This window comes from Chanos chanos, chromosome 5 (assembly GCF_902362185.1).
Source record: "Chanos chanos chromosome 5, fChaCha1.1, whole genome shotgun sequence".
Classification (NCBI taxonomy): Eukaryota; Metazoa; Chordata; class Actinopteri; order Gonorynchiformes; family Chanidae; genus Chanos; species Chanos chanos.
Genome location: NC_044499.1, coordinates 22508764 through 22528585, shown reverse-complemented (window position 1 = coordinate 22528585; position 19822 = coordinate 22508764). Strand labels below are relative to the sequence as shown.

General features: G+C 40.2%; 2 protein-coding genes across 2 annotated transcripts in view; both read left to right on the top strand.

The window, feature by feature from the left end:
• Positions 1–512: 512 nt before the first annotated feature.
• Positions 513–5985, top strand: ebna1bp2 (EBNA1 binding protein 2). The gene is made up of 9 exons (XM_030774444.1): positions 513–654; positions 986–1069; positions 1271–1440; positions 2056–2179; positions 2415–2504; positions 2786–2861; positions 3084–3174; positions 4081–4252; positions 4386–5985. The coding sequence occupies exons 1-9, from the start codon at positions 580–582 to the stop codon at positions 4431–4433; spliced, it is 930 nt and encodes a 309-aa protein (XP_030630304.1). The 5' UTR covers positions 513–579; the 3' UTR covers positions 4434–5985.
• A 5100-nt stretch (positions 5986–11085) lies between these two features.
• The window catches only part of LOC115812293 (low-density lipoprotein receptor-related protein 8-like), a 47644-nt gene continuing 38907 nt past the window's right edge, over positions 11086–19822 (top strand). Inside the window, exons 1-2 of the mRNA XM_030774777.1 lie at positions 11086–11152; positions 11780–11899. Coding sequence (XP_030630637.1) covers positions 11086–11152; positions 11780–11899 — 187 coding nt within the window. The remainder of the gene's footprint in view (positions 11153–11779; positions 11900–19822) is intronic.

The window sequence follows — 19822 nt, the reverse complement described above, 5'->3', positions numbered from 1 at the left end:
AAATGCTAGTTAGCCGGCTGCAGTAAAGGTAGATATACAATTCGTTCTTCGTTTATATTTTAAACAGTGTCTATGAATTGTTTTAATAGCAATGTTGCCAGCTTCAAACCTGAAGGGACATTCATCAAGAGTTTACCGTTACCAAGGTTACACACAAGCCTTAAAAAGCACATCAACGACCCACCATTACAATCTAAACCACTAGAGTGCACCATTTCACCTTCAAACAAATAGCTACATTCCCCGGTCCGGTTAACAAAATTCAAAGGTACTATTTGCACATTCATTTAGGTAGCTAATTCACACGAATTTCGAAAATGTTTGGGCTACAAGAGAAAGACAGCTTTGTAATTGCGCACTATAATTATTCTGCATAATTTTATTCAGAACGACTCTTGTAACATCCTCGGCATTGCATGTCCTGGTCACTCGTGGAGATCAGAGTAGGAACCTTTATTCCGTGTTAAGGTTTTACACGGACAGCCATACGGCACGCGCTTCAAAGTACACGTGAAGCTTAGGGAACTGCGTTTTTCCTCGTTCATATTTCTATATAATTGTTTTCCTCTTTGGTCAAAAATGGTAGAAGTAGAGGAAGATTCACAGTTGGGGTTTGAATCTGAAGAAGAGGATAGTGAATTGTCCGATGGCGAGGTAAGTATTTGTATTAATTTCGCGGCTGGCTCGATTTAAGTAGCACATCGATCTGGCTGCAACCTGGGTCGGAAATGTAGTTTTAAACTGATGCTAATTTGTCCTTTGATTAAATAAACTTTCAACTCTTGTCGGATGTTCGTATACATTTAAATTGTAGGCAGTTTCTCACATGTACATTTGTTATCTGTTAGTCACTTGATATCAAATTAGTTGGGTAACCGGTACAAATACTGTGTTGTCGTTTGAGATACATTTTGCAACTTGACAGTTTGGGATTTGTCCAGTGCGTAAAGAATAGCTTTTTTCTTTTTTCTTCTTTTTTGTTAAGCTCGAAGCCGCCTTCGAAAAAGGGCTACTAAAGCCCGGTTTAAATGTCCCACAGGAGGAGCCTAAGAAGGCTGTGAACAATGTGGTAAGTAATAAAGAGACTAACACACTGCACGTACCTGTTGTAGTTTACGTGTTCTTCTAAATGGTGATGATCTTTTACTATGGTAGATTTGACGTTGTTTAACTGTCAACAGAGTTAGATATACGAAATAGTATTCAGTAATAAAGAAGTCTTTCCGTTTCACCAGCTCATATCTAACGCTTACATGGTGTCCTTGTTTAGGATGGCTTGAAGCAGTGCTTGGCAGACTTCAAGAAGACTCTCCCATGGGTTGAAAGGTTAGACTTAACCAACGTTCCTGCTGCCGACATTGTGGCCAAAGCTGAGGGTAGGCAAATCACACCAGGTGAAGAAATCAACGCTGAAGACGACTTCCAGAGGGAAATGTATTTGTGAGTATGCATAGAGATGGTTTACCGAAATGCTGTGCAGAGGAAAAACTGAAAATGGTGTTTAATATGCTCACAATTTTGTGTGGCCTGTGGACATTCCAGAGACCAGTCTTGTTATCATACATGTGGTAACTTACTATTGTTTTTCCTCTTCTGCGTTTTGCACTATGTCTAATTAGAACGGCACAGTTGCGTTTGGTTCAGAAAGCTGCTACAAATGACGTAAAACCATTTGTTTCACCGACCATTTCAACAAATCAACCAGAGTGGTGTTCCAAAACAAATCTCTTGGAGTGTGTGTTCATAATTTTTCAAAGTAATAACATTAATGCCAATTATTAAAGAGTAACAGCACAACTTATTTCTTAAGTGATTGCTCCAGGTGATTGCTTCAAGCTCTTTGGCTACAGAGGGTAATGGCATGTAATCTACTCAAGACAGAAAGCTCAAACAGCACATCACTTTCCTCTGTGTATATCTATGGTGTTTAATTGTTTTCAGTTATATCAGTACGTCTGAAACCTCCCTCAAAATGCTCAGGTCTAAATATTGTGGTCCCAGCTGCTAATTAGAAATAGTTCATGTTGTTTTTCTTGTTGATTTACGCACCCTCAGCTATCGACAGGCCCAGGCGACTGTTTTGGAAGCTTTGCCAAAATTGCTGAAGCTGCAGATTCCCACGAGGCGCCCAGAGGATTACTTTGCGGAAATGGCAAAGACAGACCAACACATGCAAAAGGTCAGTAGCCTATCGGTGTCTCTGGATCTGTGTCTCTCATGGAATTCACAGGTTCTCTCTGAGGTGACTCTTATCCATCAGGCTCTGAGCTAATGACATCAGAGATCTGTGGTTTTCATGAAGATTCGTTTTGGTGCAATTTTGTTTTTCAGAGAAGTATGGGATTTGCTATGTTATCGAAGCTTCTCTCTTCTTCTTCATCTTCTTCTTCTTTTTCTTCTTCTTGGTGCTGCAGATCAGACAGAAGCTTATCCTCAAACAGACAGCGATGGAGAAGTCAGAAAAAGCCAAGAAACTAAGAGAACAGCGGAAGTACGGCAAAAAGGTGGGTTTTAATCACTTGCTTTTTCTCTGTGCTACTGCTTACTTGATACTGATGAATTATGTTTTGTAATCTTGGCCAAGCAAACAAGTTTTGCTTAAGGCTTATATTTAGTGAAATGTATTTGTTGTGAAGGAAGTAGAACTCTGTCAGAATCCACTGGTACAAAATGTCAAATCCATAACTGTGTGGATTTCAGGATGGTTTGTTTTCCTTTTTTAATAAGTCTATCTTTATTTAGAGTTCTTTTTAATTAGTCTGTCATAAAAACACTCTGTTTACAGGTTCAAGTTGAGGTCCTTCAGAAGAGGCAGAAAGAGAAGAAAGCTATGATGTCGGCTGTGAAAAAATATCAGAAAGGTGCTTCCCCGAACACACGCTCTCACTCACTCTCATCACTGAGTGTCCGACAGAACTATCCAATCCTAAACAGTTTGTGATGCTTAGACACTCTTTTGAGACAACCATTAAAGAACCATGATGATTTAAAAAAACAAACTTGTTTTGGAAAATGCTTGTGCAGATCATGGGTTGTATGTCGTTTTGGATCAGTACATGTAAATCCTTGTCTACGTCCTGTAGGAATGACGGACAAACTGGACTTCCTGGAGGGAGATCAGGAGAAGGGGAAGAAAGACAGCGCTATGCCAAAGACACAGATGAATAAGAGAGGGTAAGACATGACGCCTCTCTCAATGGACATGTCTGCATACACTTAATGCTCTAGTTGTTTTGTGGCTTGTAGTGGTTCTGTTTATACTCCAGAGAGGGCCTGCTGTGAAAGGAGTAAAGAGATGGAAATAAAGGCTACATACCAGACCACTACAATGTCAGTATTAGGACCTAGCTATACACAACATCTGTGACCGTTGAGTGCATGGAATATTTGGTATGTTTTCATGTGGGAAGAGAGCTCCGGTCATGTTTTTTACATGCTTTAATATTAGAGTGTTTAAGATAAGTGTGCAAGAGTCCTGTCTTGTGATTGTTAATTGAGTGTGAAAAGCATGTGTGTGTGCGTGTATTTATGAGGCTGTGTCAAGGTTTGGCTCAAAAAATAGCCCCAGGGTCCTTTTGGCAGAATTCAGAACAACTTAGTTGATTACATGTGAATAGATTACACTTTAATTTTATTTAAGGAGTACTTCATTAAAATTCAAGTCAAAATCCCACTGAATTAGCCAGGTAGAAATACAAAATCATCTAAACACAGCCAAGGTTTTTAAATTCGTGAACTTGAATGAAGAGACGCATAGGTGCATGTTGTTTGCGTGGGTGTTGAATGTTCAGGTGCAGAGCCCACTTTACAGTGCCAAGAAAGAAGGAGAAACACGAGTGAGAGCAGGAAAAGAGCTGCCTCTCAGGAGGATAGCTCATGTTGTCTAGTTTTTCATTTTTCTGGGACAGCCTCAGTATCTTCTTTCACTGTACCAAGTCTGGAATTGCTCTGTATTTGGAATCATCACACTCTGTACAGATGGAATAACACAGCTTTTCCACAGTCAGACTATCATTTGCTCTCTCTCCAATTAGAATATACTTGTCTTGTGACTATATGTGTGGTACGTTCTTTTCCCAGTCCTAATGCTAAGAGGAAGTTTAAGGACCAGAAATTTGGCTTTGGGGGAAAGAAGAAGGGCTCTAAGTGGAACACGAAGGAGAGCTTCAACGACGTGTCAGGATTCCGTGCTAAAGTGGCCCACGGTAAAGGAGGCAAGCAGTCTGGCAAGGGGAAGAAGCAGAAAGGCAGTGTAAGCAGATTCCATCCTTTTTTTTTTAATTATTGACCCGACGTGTTCATTGGAAATCAGTGTAATGTGGTCATGTAAGTCTTTTTAATGTTATTTAATTTAAAAGCTCTCGTTGGCTTTTTGTTTTTTACAGAAACGACCGGGCAAGGAGGCCAGGCGAAAAATGAAGGGTAGAAAGTGATCCGTGTCGTGATAAAGACATGCACGGACACAGAGCGGTGTTGCCAATGGACTTCTTTCGTTTTGTCACAAACTGGGAGGGCCTATGTTCTGCCCTCCCTCTCTGTCCCTTTTTCTTTATACAAACCCACAGGAACGAGTGTGGGGCTCTTGCAAAGAGACAATGCTGATTTGATTTTTTTGTGGCCAGAGAGCTTCATACAGTGGCTTTAAAAGGCATGGGCATATCAGTCATATAATAATCTTCCTAGGAGTCTTTGGAAGATGATGATGTGTGGCTCATTGTAACTGAAGTCTCCTCATACTTGACCTTTGAGTGAAGCCAGAATTTACTTTTGTTCAGAAAAATACCAGAAATTCCCAGAACCCCCTCCACCCCAAACTTTATCCATTGTTAAGGGCGTGAAGACATTTTTCTGTTTGTTTCTTTGCGTCACAAGGTCATCCTTAATGATTGTGGTATCTAGAGAAGTCATCCTCTACGGTGTATTATCCTTTTTGTACATTGAAAGGAAATGGATTTTGATCATTAAATATTTTAAATAATGTGTAATTTGGGTAATCTTTTATTGACCATTAAATTTTTCTAATATGTAATTTAAGGAAGCCTTTATTGTGCGGTGCAAATCAGGATTGATGATCTGTACTTCCTAAGTCGATACTGCTTACATAATATAAATTAATTTAGGGTTTGATTTGACATAAGCTAAGTGAGTATTTACTTAAGTTTCATTCGCCCCTTTGAATTAGGAGCGCGTTGCGATCTCTCTGATCAATTCAGCGCTTGTCAACGGCAGCAGATGAGAATTAATATTCACACAAGCCTAGCGGAGGCCTGAGCTAATTGGTTTAGCCGCCCACTTGCCCTGTTTGAAGACTGTCTCTGACACACTTTATATGCCAGCTGCGTCTCCCGTAGCGACGGGATGAATTTATGAGGTGATAATTTGGGGAAACATAATCACTGTGTGAATGCGCAGGTGGGAGTAATGTGGCGATCGTTCTGATGATTTGAGAGGGTTAGCTTGTGGAAAGACGGGAAAAGGGTGAAAACCGCGCAGAAGTTTACGTGACAGGCACGGCATGTATAGTTCCTTTAAATTGAGTCACCATTTGAAATGATGGTCGGTGTACGGTAAAGGAGGGATGAGCCTGTAGTTTATTTCACTGTTTATCATCGCTTCAGGAACCTACCTGTCGAAGAATAAGACTTTCCTGGAAACACTGCCGCACAAGGGGGAAAAAAATCCAAGACCGGTTTCATTTTTTGCCCTTAAAGTATCACTTGACTGTACTTGCAAGAGCCATTGTATACACATAAACCCGTTCAGGCTCGAACCTCATTAACATTAGTCATAGTGTAGAAATGGATTCAACATGCATTGTGTTTTGATTCAATGAAAGCATGTTTATTAAACTGGCCTCAGAAGTCCTAAACTCAAAAGATTAAAGAACAAATATGAAGAGCCTGTGTATCACAAATAACCGTCTCACCATTAATGGAGTCCACCACAGAGAAACAATTACATTTCCATTTGAAAGTCACGAACCTGTTGAGCACTAACATTCAGTCACAATGAAACAGCATGAAGAATCTAAAAAGTAATATTATTTTGCTCTTGCTAAAATTATATTTTAGCGTATGTAATGTACAAGTGTGAAACTAATATTCAGGGAAATCTCCTGATTTATTCTCATACAAATTTTATAAAAAAGAGTTTCAATAAAAGCATTTTTACCCTTTCTTCTGCGGAACATTTTATAGGAACTATTATATTATCTGCAAAGAACTCTTTTTTTATTAGATGTGCTGGGGTTGAAATTGCCAAATGGATTAATCTCAATATCTGGGCTGCACTGTATACTTAGGCCATAATCCAGTACTTTTACCAATTTCTTTTTATCCATTTAAAAATCTGTTAAAATAACCAAATTATCCATTTGACATTGTTTTGTATCAGCAACTAATACAACAGTCAACGCACGTTCAGAACAAAAACAGCTTTAAAATTATATTTACCAATGAACACCGTCTGAAACCTTAAGCTTGTTGAAGCTACAAATAATTATAACAGACCAAACAATTTCAGAATTACAGGCAGTTACTTGATGAAAAAGGGTTTAGAACCAAAGCTATAATCCTGTTAGTGACTGTACATGAGAAAATTCGTTCCTTTTTAAAACATGTTTTCAAAACAAAATGAACAAACAAACAAAAACCCTTATATTCATAATGTCATTATATGGAAACAATTTTTATATAGGAATGAACTACCATGTTACAAATTTGGCTCATAAAAATTCCTTGCATCAAACACTTTTCTTTAGTTCTCAAAGAACTTCAAGTTCAGCTCACTCTGTTTCCTGTGAGGAGAAACTGTTGTCCATGGATACAAAATCTGATCCCTGGTTGCCTTGCATGCGCCCATCTGTATTGAGATAAGGTATGAGATTTACAAAAGTGACCGTTTGAGATCATTAGCTCTGCTCTTTTAGCATACTGAGCATACTAGGGGTAGGCAACTTTGCCGTTTGAATGAAGCTCTGCAAAGCTTGGTTTCTCCTTTGTTACTAATGCAATGTTTGGCTTTCCTCTTTGGCTCTTCTCATGGTTCTGAAAGCCTTCAAAACTGCTGCTATTTAAGACTGCAGTTAGAGAGGCACATGATAAGGTAATCTTAATGCAAACACTAGCACTTGTAGTTTTATAGATCTCCTGGTTGGTTATTATCAATATACCTGCATTTAAGAAACCCAATGTTTGGATTTATCAAAAGTGGAAACACAACAACAACAATAACAACAAAACGTTTACTTTTGCCATTTGAAAAGTAAGATGCTTGTGTGAAGATAGTAAACTTGTTTGAAAGTTACCAGAGTCATATCTGGGTCGTGTTACAATTTCTCTGGCTCCATGTTCTCTCTCCTTATGGGCTTGGGAGGGCTGAGCTAGTCTAGATACACACTCCTCCTGGGCACGTGGACAGGCAAAAGGGTATGGAGCAAAAAACGGCACGAAACAGTCCTAAAAAATATATTACGATAATTGTTGAAACAGTTTTATCGCGAGGCAGTGGAAATATTTTAAAACTGATTGGCTGTTCATTCATAAACCAAAAGGAATTCGTCAAGTTACAGCTGGCTTACGTGGGATGCAATGGTGTCTGGTGGGTATGGTACGGCACCACGTGGCAGAGGGGAAAACCCGAACGGAACCTTGAATGCCTCCAACGGCGGTCGCAAATTCCCCATGATGGCTGGGTACGCGTAGCCGTTGGGATACCCGGAGTACCGCTGAAGTTGAAATGGCATCGCCCTTACATACTCTCCGGGAAAATAATGCTGGTCTACCGATAGAAAGTATTAGAAGTTGAGAGCTATTGGAATTATCCTAACCACATACGCTACTAGCTTATGACATCGCATCATGTATGTTTAACACACTGATTACCACTTGTACATACGTCTTCCTAGAATGTTAATACTAAAATAAGGCCGTATGCTCTCTTCAGCGAAAGCATGACACTTTCGCCTAATGAAAATATGGCCTAATAAATACACTAAGAGCCATTCGCACCAAAATTGCAAGCATTCTTTCTTCCAGTGCTGCACTTGTTACTATTGGTGGGTGGCTGTCAATTACAAGCCAGATCTAAGAATTATTGTCAAGCCAGAAACACCGATTTATGCAAATAAAGAACTTATTGTAGCAAACTGACTTACTTCTAAGAAGAGCCTCTTGGTTTGCATCCCAATGCTGAACGGCACTATGAACATCGGTGACACCCCATGCGTTAATACCGGGGACATCCAATTCCGTGTAGGTTTTACCGTCCACCTCAGTCGGCCGGGCTGTGGTTTTGATGACACTCTCGGTTCGGACAATGGTGTCGGGTGACGTTAAGCTGTTACCAAGAGCCGACGCGACGATCTTCTCTGGGGTGGAACTCATGTCACCCATAATACCGCCAAATATATTTGCGTCTCTTACAGTTGTTTTGGGGACTACCTGATCGACGTTAGCTGTCGCGTGCGATTGGTCCTTCTGACTTTTAATACGTCTCTGAGCTGCCACGATCTTCGTTCGTTCTGTGATGAGAGAACACTTCCAGCACTGACATTGTCTAAATTTACAACTCCCCTGGTGTCCTTTCAGTAGCACCAAGAATCCATGATTACGGCAGCGGGCGCACTTCGGGTTGCGGGCAATTTTTTTCACAGCAGGCTGATTTTTCGGCTTCGAGACATTCGCCATGATCTATAGCTGTTCTTATTCATACAATTCTGTTTAAAGGTCTGTATCTATATGCAATGAGGACAGTTTCTCAAGATTTTGACTAGTGGACGAGTTATCTGACGGTGGTCCTACGATAGTAATATACATCGGTTGACGATCGACGGCCTGTACCACTCAGGTCTCCTCTATCTGTTAATATTAAAAAGAAAAAAAAGAACCCAGACAAGAACACGTGACATAAAACTTTGTAACTTTTGCGCGTGGGAAAATTGCCCCAGTCTGCAGACATGTCTGCATCGGGACTGACACATTGAATCTGTTCAATCTCTTCAGCAGGTGAACGTTTAGCGAAGGTATTGAAACAGAGAACTTTCCGAGTTATATCATGTTGTTAAAGAATGATATTGTAGTTTGTAAATACAAGTGTACTTGGGTTCACAAAAAAATATCGAAACATTTTTTTTTTTTCCAAAATGATGACAGTACAGTTCTCACATTTGTGGATAACTGAACTTAACTGCCAGTAGATGCTAACGCTAAGACGCCGTTGGTATATTACAGTGTGATGCAATGCATTTTTAAAAACCTACATTAAAGGAATATCCACATAGAATTAAATGATTACCTAAATTATTTAACTGTTCACCGTCTTTTCGGAGGATAGGTTGACGGCACTGTTAGATATTTGTCTCCTAGGGGTTCTGTTAATTTCAATGTACTTTTAAGGCTTTGGGAAGCAAAAAACATACTGGCTGATTAGTTTTGCGTTCAAATTCAAGATTATTATTCGACTCTTTATCTTGCCACAAACGGAAAACTTCCACACAGTAAACTTCACGCATTGAACAAGTGCGTGGGTGCACGCGCGAATCCTCAAAACATAGATTGTGTAAGGTATACTCAGAATTTCCAAACGATGATATGAATTTTTTTCCGTAGTTCTCATGGGCAAAATCTAGGGAGAGGGGGAAACAAAGCTCCTATATATAGAGAGACATACTAGTACATAGGCTACTACATAGCCTGGCTCTTCTGCTGAGTGCATCGCGCAGTATTCTACCTACAATGATGAATTTAGAATTACTGTTGCTCATTCCCTCTCTGTTAATCTGACATAAAACAAAAAGGTTTTCTGAGATTCATATGTTACAGCACATACTTTACACCAACACGTAAATCAATTTATATTAAATTTATTAGGACTAGGAATCAGTAGTAGCCTAATTTTTGTTCAGTGACTCTTGCTTACAGAAATTAGAGTCTCGGGACTTCGCCATCCCTTGAAAAGCATGACTGTATGCGCTATGTAATAAAGTTTAGTACATAACGTTTAGTAATCAACTTAATCATCAGGAACGTTGGTGAAAATATGAGCCCAAAGTGGGGTTTAATAGCCCTTTGTGTTTGGCCTCCGGAATAGTCCATCTACCCTGAAGTGAGTGAAACTTTTCAAATAATATTCATCAGAGTAAACTCCGGCATAAATTCTGTTGAAATTGTCTATTATTTAAATTGTTTAGATTTAGCTGTGTGAACTGTTTGGCTCCATCTCACTACTTTAGTGAAGTTAGCCTATCTTTTCTGCCATCACGAAATAAATATAGACTAAGGTTTTGTGAAACGGCTTACACTTCGTTTCGGAGATTTAACATGTTCCAGTTTGTGAGACCAAACCAATGCTCATCTGAATTTATAATTTTCCCGCTATTCTCGCTTTGTCCTGTTTGGTAGACAAGACGATTAAGAGGCCGGGGGGTTGTTTTCCGCCTCAGTTTACCGCTATTAAAATGACTGATTATCCTGTCAGCGATGGTCGTGGCCTAGATTTGACTGACAGCGTAGTCCGTTGTAGCCTCGCGCAACAGATGAGGTGAATACTATTGTTTGCTTTCTTTTTTTTCTACAAAGGACATTACCCCCATTATGTTAATGAAAAACCGAGAAACTAATGCAAATCGTCGATACGCTCTCACCAGATTTTCTTTCTGATGAATTTTTTGTTTGTTACACCGATATATCAAAAAAAAAAATCCTGAGTAGATACTGTTTGTTAGAAAGAATAAAACATTACAGTAATGTAACGCACAAAGATACCGTTCCCTCTGGTCACAAAAAAGCTCAGTAAATGAACCGAGTTAAATTGTACCGAGTTAAATTTTCAAAACTTAAGTAAATCATTTATTTCCCATACCTTCACAACCTATATTACTACTGGCAAACATATATCTAGCTGTGGTCTCCGGTATCCCTGTCAGATTATTCATACTGGCCTAAAACCCCGCCTAGTATGTGTTGTCGTCATTGATTCAAATGTTAAAGCAATTGGAGACTCAGAAAAGGAACGCCGTCGCTCCGATAGGGGAAAGACACCCGGACCTGCTTTGTTTGTGGAGGAGCACCGTATGCTACCGTCAGGATGTGGACTGGTATAGGGAAAATATTATTTTTTCATTTACTAGTTATGGAACTTTTCTCAGGAAAAGGTTTGTAATTTTCTCTCTGCTAAACTAACCTTTAAATTAGAATGTATAAATCAACCGGACGATGCTGGGTGATGCGTGGGGATGCGCGCGCCTTAAGGAGATACACCGCTTGATCTAAAGCCTCTTGTTTGTGCATATCGAGAAATGTGCTACAAAGAAAACACGTGTGTCAAAAGTCAGAAGTCAGTTTTGCGAAAACAGTGTTTTGTGTGCTGCAACTGAAAAGATTGTAACTGCGAGTAGAAAATGAACGTGTTTTGACAGAGGATGACAGTTATTGTTTCGGGGGCAGCATCTCTCTCTCGCTGGAGGCGTAATTGGATGCATTTTGTGTCGCTACTAACATCCCACCAAATATATGAAGCTTGATCTCTACAACTGTCCTCTTCGGAAATGATCCGAAATAATCTTTAAATTCTGTTTTCCACCTTGGGTTTAAACAGTAATGTGCGAGTAATATGGTTTAATTATCCCGAATTTAACCCTCTTTACCAATGCTTAATATCTTGTTGTAGTCACATGGGCTTGTAAACATTCTGTATTTTTTACATTGATGTTTAGACTCATATTGTGGTAAAGGCTCAGGAAAACGTACCAGTAATACAACCGACTGTCTTTCGACCACAGGAACCGAAACTGACTGTGAAGACGGACAGTTTCAATGCAATAACAAGAGATGTATTCCCACTCTCTGGCGATGCGACGATGACGACGACTGCTCTGACAACAGCGATGAGGAAAACTGCCGTAAGTGCTAGGTCGTTTGTAAGAGTGAAATGGATGTTAGATGCTGCTGATGAGGGGGGATTAACACGGTTTCTTCGTCCAATTTTATATAATTTTCCACTTCCACATGTACTGTAGGATATGTTTTAACTGGGCCCTTTATTTATTGTTTTAGCAGCGGTACGGATTGTTTTAGAGGCACGGATTTTTTCAGACATTATTTGTAAATTGAGGTGCTGGTAAAAGGATTGAATGCGAGAAGAAATTCACTTCTGCTCCAGTGGGCAGGGTATGAAGAGATTATAACGTTAAAATGTTTTTTAGGCATGCTTATCTAGTCGTTATTTTGATTTTACTAGTACATTTTAGTTTGTGCCACCTCCTTGGATTCTGGACTGAATTAGAAAATGATGTGAACCTATGAGAGATGTAGTTCTAGGTAGATGTAGGTGTAGAGACAGAGTTTTCATTGGCCTGTACCCATCCCTGTTCTTTTCTTTTCTTTCTTTCTTTCTTTCTTTGTTTCTTTCTATTTTTTGTTGTTTGAGCATGTGGCCTACATTTAGTAGAGAGCAAAAACAAAGGCAGACAAAAAGGATTGGGTGTCATCGGAGCTTTAAATGGTTCGCAAGCTTTCTGCTCTTTTTGCGGGGGTTAATTGCTGCCCGAGAAGAATTCAAACCAGTGTCCTGGACTTTAAGCATGCTAACACAAACACAGGAACACACACAATTAAACATTGCACGTACTTTACAAAGGCCTTCGTTCTGCAAGTCTAGCGCAGCCACTGAAAGAGCAGAATGTTTCCTGAGGCCACAGGCAGAAAACAGGTCACTAGAAGCATTTGTTTTCTTACATAATTCATGTGTCACTGCCTTGTGCGCCTGCTGAATTTATTGTTGTGATCACTATCCCAGCATCTTTCACCAAGGCCCAGTCAAGGCAGCTCACTGCAACAAGGATGCTGTCCAAACATTCTCACGTAGTTCAGTGACTCTCCACGGAGTTGAGCAGTGTTGTATAAGTGAGTTATGTCTTGACTGGGGACGTGATGTCATGGTCTCCTCTGCCAACTCACACACACACACACACACACACACACACACACATCTATCTATCTATGTATCTATCTATATACACACACACACACACATATATGTATGTCCATATGGGTTTGTAGATTGTCCACCTGTTGTATGTGCTGCTAACAACACAGACATGACAGTATCACTGGTCATAGTATTGATAATAAATTCTCTAAAATGTTTTAGAATGTGCATGAGGCCTTAGTGAACTGGATCCATAGGGTCATGGTGTAATTGGAAGGAAGCTGAAACCCAGTGTAAAGGATTGTGTCCACTGTAATGAGAAATCTGTGACCAAAATAGATGAAGCCCTTTTCCCTTTGTGCAGTAAACCCCTCTGTCAATTGACAGTAACATCCCAGCGCTGATAGTCCAATGCATTTTTGAAAAAGAAGTTAACCTCGAATCAATTAGAGAATGCCTAATAAAACTGCGTATATATTTTGTCTTGCCTGATTTGGCATTCTAGCTGTGTGTTGCAGGCATAGTTGGTTTTGTTTTGTGAATTTTCTGGACGTTTATGAACACGCTGATTTCCTTATAACACTCCAGGTCGATTCTTGACCTCTGACATCTATAGCTGATTCGACTGACTCCAGGTTCTGAAACAGCTGACCTTTCTCCTCTGTAATTCCCCTGTTGGATCTACAACTTCCCCATCCGGCTGTCGCATACGCAGCAGTGTACTTAATCTGCCATTTTCAGATAATTCATTATCTTTACAGAATCTATCTTTATTTTTGATTTTCAGTTCAGGTAAACACTTGATTTTTTTTGCTCTAATTCATGTTTTTCTTTTTGTGTAATAGCATTGCAGTAGTTTTAAGAAAACAGACCATTTATTGTTAGAGATGGTGAATCATGAGTAAAGCAGAGATGTGGGACTGAATGACTGCAGTGGAGAGGTAGTAAAATGCTGATCTACCATAAGCCTGAACTCTGGTTGTATTTACGGCGCAATACTGAGATGTACTGTCAGCTCATAGCTCTATATGAACCAGTTTTAGTTTACAGGTTTTTAGAAGCACTATCAAAGGCAGTCTTGTACAGCATTGACATAAAAGCAGTCTAAACTTTCTTTCTTGTTACAGATGCTTTTGTTTGTAGCTTAATCGATTCGTTTGATGGAACTTATCTCTCTTAGCTAATTTCCATTTTTTCGACTCTCTCTCTCTCTCTCCCTCTCTCTCTCTCTGTTTCTTTTTGTCTGTGTGTCATCCAAGTGTGTGACGTAGGAAATATTCTAACAATATATAGCATTTATAAACAGACTGTGTTTTGATGCTAATCTTGTCAGACGCAAGACTGTGGAATGTCTGTGTCGAATTCAAGGGACTGTGCAGATTGCTAAGAAAACCACTTGTTTATTCTGTCATCAAAGCTGTGTCTTTTTTTTTTTTCAGGAAGAATGTGTAAATGGGACAGCATCTGCAGTATTTGTGTGTGTGTGTGTGTGTGTGTGTGTCCACTGTGGATTAATGTTAAGATGCTGGCTCTAACCTTTATGGCTGTGGGGGTTATGCTTTTCTTTAACAAATTTTTACTGTAGATACCAACAGGCCTGAGGTATGTCTCAATTATTTTGTAAGAATTGCTGCTCACAATAGTGCAGAGAATGAGATTTGGTTCATCACTAACATTTGAGACAAGTTCACAATTTTGGTGGATTAAACAGTCTATTTATGGTGGATTAAAGAGTCATCTATTTTCCATGAATTATTTCCTCCATCAATTATGCCCTCTGACATTATTTTTGCGTTGACACAGCAAAAAGAATTGTGATATGCAGCTTTGGTTTGCTGAAGTACTACAACCCATGTTTTCTTTAAAAGTCATTAAATATTGAGAAGGGGGGAAAGAAAGTGGTGGTTGTCTACATATAGCATAATTATGGAAACTACTAGTGTTGTCGGTGCATCTGAGTCAGATTAGCATAAAAACTATATAAATATATATATAAACAAATAAAACACTGGAACCGCTGCGCTGAGTTGTCTTTGTGTGGGATGAAGTGTGGGAATCCCGAGCCTTGAGGCACTATTACTGCCTCCATGGAGTTTCCCCTCACACTGCTCTCTTTAAACTGCAGTCCTGGAGCTCCACATGAGGGTCTGGCTGTCAGTGAGCTGGAGGAAAGCCTTTATGATATGGTTCAAGCCAGAGCTCCTCCTGTCAGCAGACGCCCGCCCAGACAATGCCGCAGTTTCCCTGTCAGGAATGCACAATTCAGAACCAAAGCAGTGAGAGAGAGAGAGAGAGGTGATTTAAAGGAATCTGTGGAAATCCATTGGAGTCGAGGGTTAAATGCTGGTTGTTCAGAGTGAGTAAAATAATTACTTGAACTGTGAACTGTAAACTAATGATCTGGTTTGTGAACAAGATAGAGTTTGTAGTTGCTGAAGAAAAAAAGGGTCGTTTGCTTTCTCTGGTAAAAAAAAGAAAAAAAAAGACCCATGTAGTCCTTCTAATTATGTATTTGCTACAGAGTAAGGAAGTTGTCCTGAGTCATACTGAAGAATTTATGAAAAATACATGTCTACACTTCAACAGCTTTTCTTCCATTAAGAGACACTGACAACACTGGCCTTACATAATAACTGGAGCTCTTTGAACATCTATCTCACTTTGTTCAGTAGATTAAATGGATGAAAATTCCTTTGAGCATGTGAACTCTTTCTCTGTTGCCTGTTACATCCTCCTACTGCCGATCACAGTATTTCCATTTTCATTTTGTTTTTTTCCCCTCTTTTAAATGTGGCTAACTGCGATGGACTGGTGACCTGTCCGGGGTGTTTCCCTGCGTTTTGCCCAGTGAGCGCTGGGATATGCTCCAGCACCCCCCGCGACGCTAATTAGGATAAGTGGCTTAGAAAATGAGTGAATGAATGAATGAACCTACTAGTCTCATTAGGATTTCACTTTCATTTGGTGAAGCCTTGCTGAATCTTGCAATATAATCCATGTATGTTGTGTCATTTATTGAAAATTTGTGGAAATATGTATTTTTCTGTATTTTACATCCTCATTACTTATATACTGGTGCAGATGCTCTGGTTATTGCAGTCTTAGAGACTTTTCATTTTCTGCTTGGTTTGGTAAAGGTACTTACCAGTCAATTTTTTTTTCTCCCAGTCAAAGATCCTGGATACCCACGTCCATGTATAAGACTTTAGGGAGCTGTAATGTATAGACGCTTGAACGAACCAAGTCTTTCCAATCTGTGCCATAGATGAGCTTGTCTCTGAAGTGTCTTTTTTTTCCCCATCTCTCTCTGCCCTCTGCTATCGTCTGGACTCCTGAGCCATCTCCCCAGCGTGGTTATTAGGGACTCGACGGCTCAAATCCAGCCATTATCTGCGATTAGCGAGTGTGACGCCGCGGGGAAGATTAGTGGATGCTGAGAAAGAGGGGGCTGATGACACAGGCTTTGCTTTGAGGCACTTGGCTGTAGGTTACTGTTTAAATGGATGCACTTCAACGACGTGGTCATCCTGTGACATTTGTTCGCGATGGGACCTCCGCTGGGCTATGAAGGCGATTACAGATCTGCGTATGGTCGTACGAGGGTTTTGAGGTCACCGGACTCTCAGCAGTGGGAGACTTTTTGTGTTAAGGTCAGGCAGTTTGCCAAGTAAATAAACTGCACTTTGAGCTCAGTGATGAGGTAGCACAGGTTGTGAGCCTGTTAATTAAGCATATTACAGAAAGAGAGCTCTTCTGAATGACCAGACATGTAACTTCTCCAAAACTTACAATTTGACATTAAGCACAGGCTTGTGAGGCAGCTTCTTTTTCGCTCTGGCACTGTGTGACTTAACTGGAGGTGGTTTATACAAGGCATTTTATCGTATAAAGAATTATACAGGACACATGACGGTAGGTTCTGTACACGGCTTTGAGAAATGTCATTGACTATTTTATTGGTATTCCACAGGGTAGTGGCTAACAGTGGATTTTTATTATTTTTAACTGATAAAGAATGTCACCTTGTCTGTGATTTTTTTTTTTTTCATTTTGGGGTTGTCATCTTCTCCTCCTGTGTGTTTCAGGCAGAGAAATCCATGGAGGAATACTCATTTATACCAGCCCATGGTCCTTTGTCATTTCTGCCATGCCGTGTCAGAGTAGTTTTCATTGGTATTAGCAAGTAATGGATGATTCTCAAATTACAACTCTCTCTCTCTCTCTCTCTCTCTCTCTGTCTCTCTGTCTCTCTCACAAATACACACATACATACACTCACACACACATGACTGTGTGGGACGTTTGACAATGAGGTAAAACATTTGATCCATTCAGACTGTTTTTATATTTCCCTCTGTCATGTAAAATGGACTGTACTGCACAGACTCGTCTGTTAAACATTTTTTCACCTGCACCACCTACTCCCTGTTTTTCTACCATTCTCCCTCTCTCTCTTTCTCTCTGTCTGTCTCTTTCTCTTGTATCTGTTATATGTGTTTGGTATTATGTTTTGCTGCAATCAGTATTATTCTGAATAGTACTGAATGCAGTTTTTTGTAGGAACTTGACATGGTTACTCTCTGATCCATATCATTTGCTTAGCCTCTGGCAAGTCAATAAAACTCTTGTCAGTGAATGTGAGCCCTGTAATTTGTTGATCAGAGAGATGAAAGTCACAAATGCAGGCAGGCAGACACTGAAATAATGTAGTTAATGCTAAATAGTTTTGTTATTTTGTTATACCCTGAAAAGAGTTGTGATAGTGAAATCTGTGCATGTGCTTTTAACATGTTAGTGAGTGAAATGGCCCTGAATTCTGACACTGTTAGACATTCAGAAAATCTCCAGTTTTAAGCTCAAGTTCAACAGTTATTCTTCTGTGAAACAGCCTGGATATCAAGAGATCTTTTGTGTCTTTTTTAGATTTTTAGGAAATTGACAATACACATCAACTTGAGCCCCTTTGCTTCATGTGCAGAGAGTCACCGAGGCGTCTTACTTTGAGACATTTTCAGCTCTTGTAATTTGATGTTCTTGGGAGCATAGGCAAGTACTTTGCTAGCTTTCCTCTCATCTCAAATCCTGTAGATGTTAACTTGCTGAATTTGAGAGTTAAGAGTTACAGGTTACCTCTGAAATTCTTTTTTTTCATCGTTCAGTCCTGATGTGTTGCTAAGGTTTTAGTAAACATCCATGTCGCCGTGGAAACCAGGGAGATTAATTTGGTCACGAAGCAACTGAATCATGAATCTAGTCATGAAGCAACTTTTTTTCTGTAATATATCCTATTTGATGGGCAAGATTTGAGGGGGGATCCCCTGTGGGATTTCCAGGAGATTGTTGATCACTAATGGGTGTCTGGAAGTCATGAGATTTTTTAAAAAATGTTTTTGTTAATATTGAGTAGTGAAAAACAAGGCCCACTCTAGCCCACCCTGGTACAGCTGATTACGAACCATGCACGGTGACTGAAGGGATCGCCCATCACATCAATTCAACACATTACAAATATGTTCCTTTGCCGATATCTCTGCTGTCAGAACAATGTATTTATCTAAAGCGCTATGCTAAACTATTCTTGGAAGGAGAGCTATTCCCCAGGCTTGAGTTGTCGTAGTTAGGGAAAGAAAGCTAACTTTCTTTGGCAACTCTGCCTCGGGACTTCTCTTCTCTAATGATGATTGTGTCTGTTTGGGTCAGTTGCCATCACTCCTTGTGATGCTAGCTTAGCAATGGTGAAACCCACGCACTCCCTGCACTCTTAGAGCTCTGTAATCTGCCGTCCACCTACGTGTCTCCCCCTAACATTTCCCTCGGTGGAAAATGGCACCAGCATCCTCTCTAAATGGTCTAGATTCAGCCCGACATCCCGAGATTGATGAATCATAGCAAGCCTTTAATCTGTCAGCCCTGAGTGAAGGAGACGTTCTTGGCAAAGCTTCAGATCAACATTAAAGATGTGTGGTGTTTCTCTGTAGCCGGAATATCTCTAAGACCTTCTTCTCTTGGTTGTTTGGACTTGGCCTTCCCAAGCTTTTAACTGCTCTGCTAGGACCAAACATTCACTTTTGCTTTGTATATCACACAAACGGGGTCAATATGATGACAGAGGTCATTTCTCAATGTTGCTGAACATGCTAAATAGTGAGTTCTCTTGACTGGATGCTTAAGGAGAGATGCCAGATGGCTTTTCTCCCCTGCTGTGCGTATCTGGCCATGGTGCGGTGTGGAGTTGGTGATCAAAGCTACACTGAGCTGTGCCCGGAGCTGAATGGCATTAGCCGTAGCACTTTGGACCGGAGACGGGCTTAGACCTGCCTCGGAGCAGAGTGATGGGTTTATACGCAGTGTTTTTGAGCAGTTTCGGAGGCTTTTTATAGTCGTAGCACCTTAAGTTGCCCAGCAACAACAGAGAGGCCACACAAGTGAAAAATGTTCTCTCTACTTCGATGAATGTAGAAAGATGCAGATAGAGGATATGATCTAAACAGAATTCAAAAATAATACTGAGAAAGAAAGAGAAAGGCGATTTTTTTTTTCATAGAGGGGCATTTTAAAGGAACAGGACGTCAGTGTCAAGCTGGCTGCTCTCAGAGATTTTGAGAGCAGAGATGTCTGGCGGAACTGTTTGTGGTAATGAAGAAATTTTGGCCAGTGACACTGCACACACGTGCTTCCACGGAGCCTGTATGAGGTTTGCGGGGGAATATGTGTTTAGCTCTCATGGACCTTATTCAAAAATCCTTAAATGCCTTTCTCTGTTGGCATGCTAACCCTCATTAACACTGCTCTGAGCAGAGACAGCGTGGGTGAGAGCAAAATGACAGCCTCCCCCTCACCTCCCCACCGTTCTCATCTCACTGCTCCCAGAAAAGATCAGCGTTGGCCTCCTCTC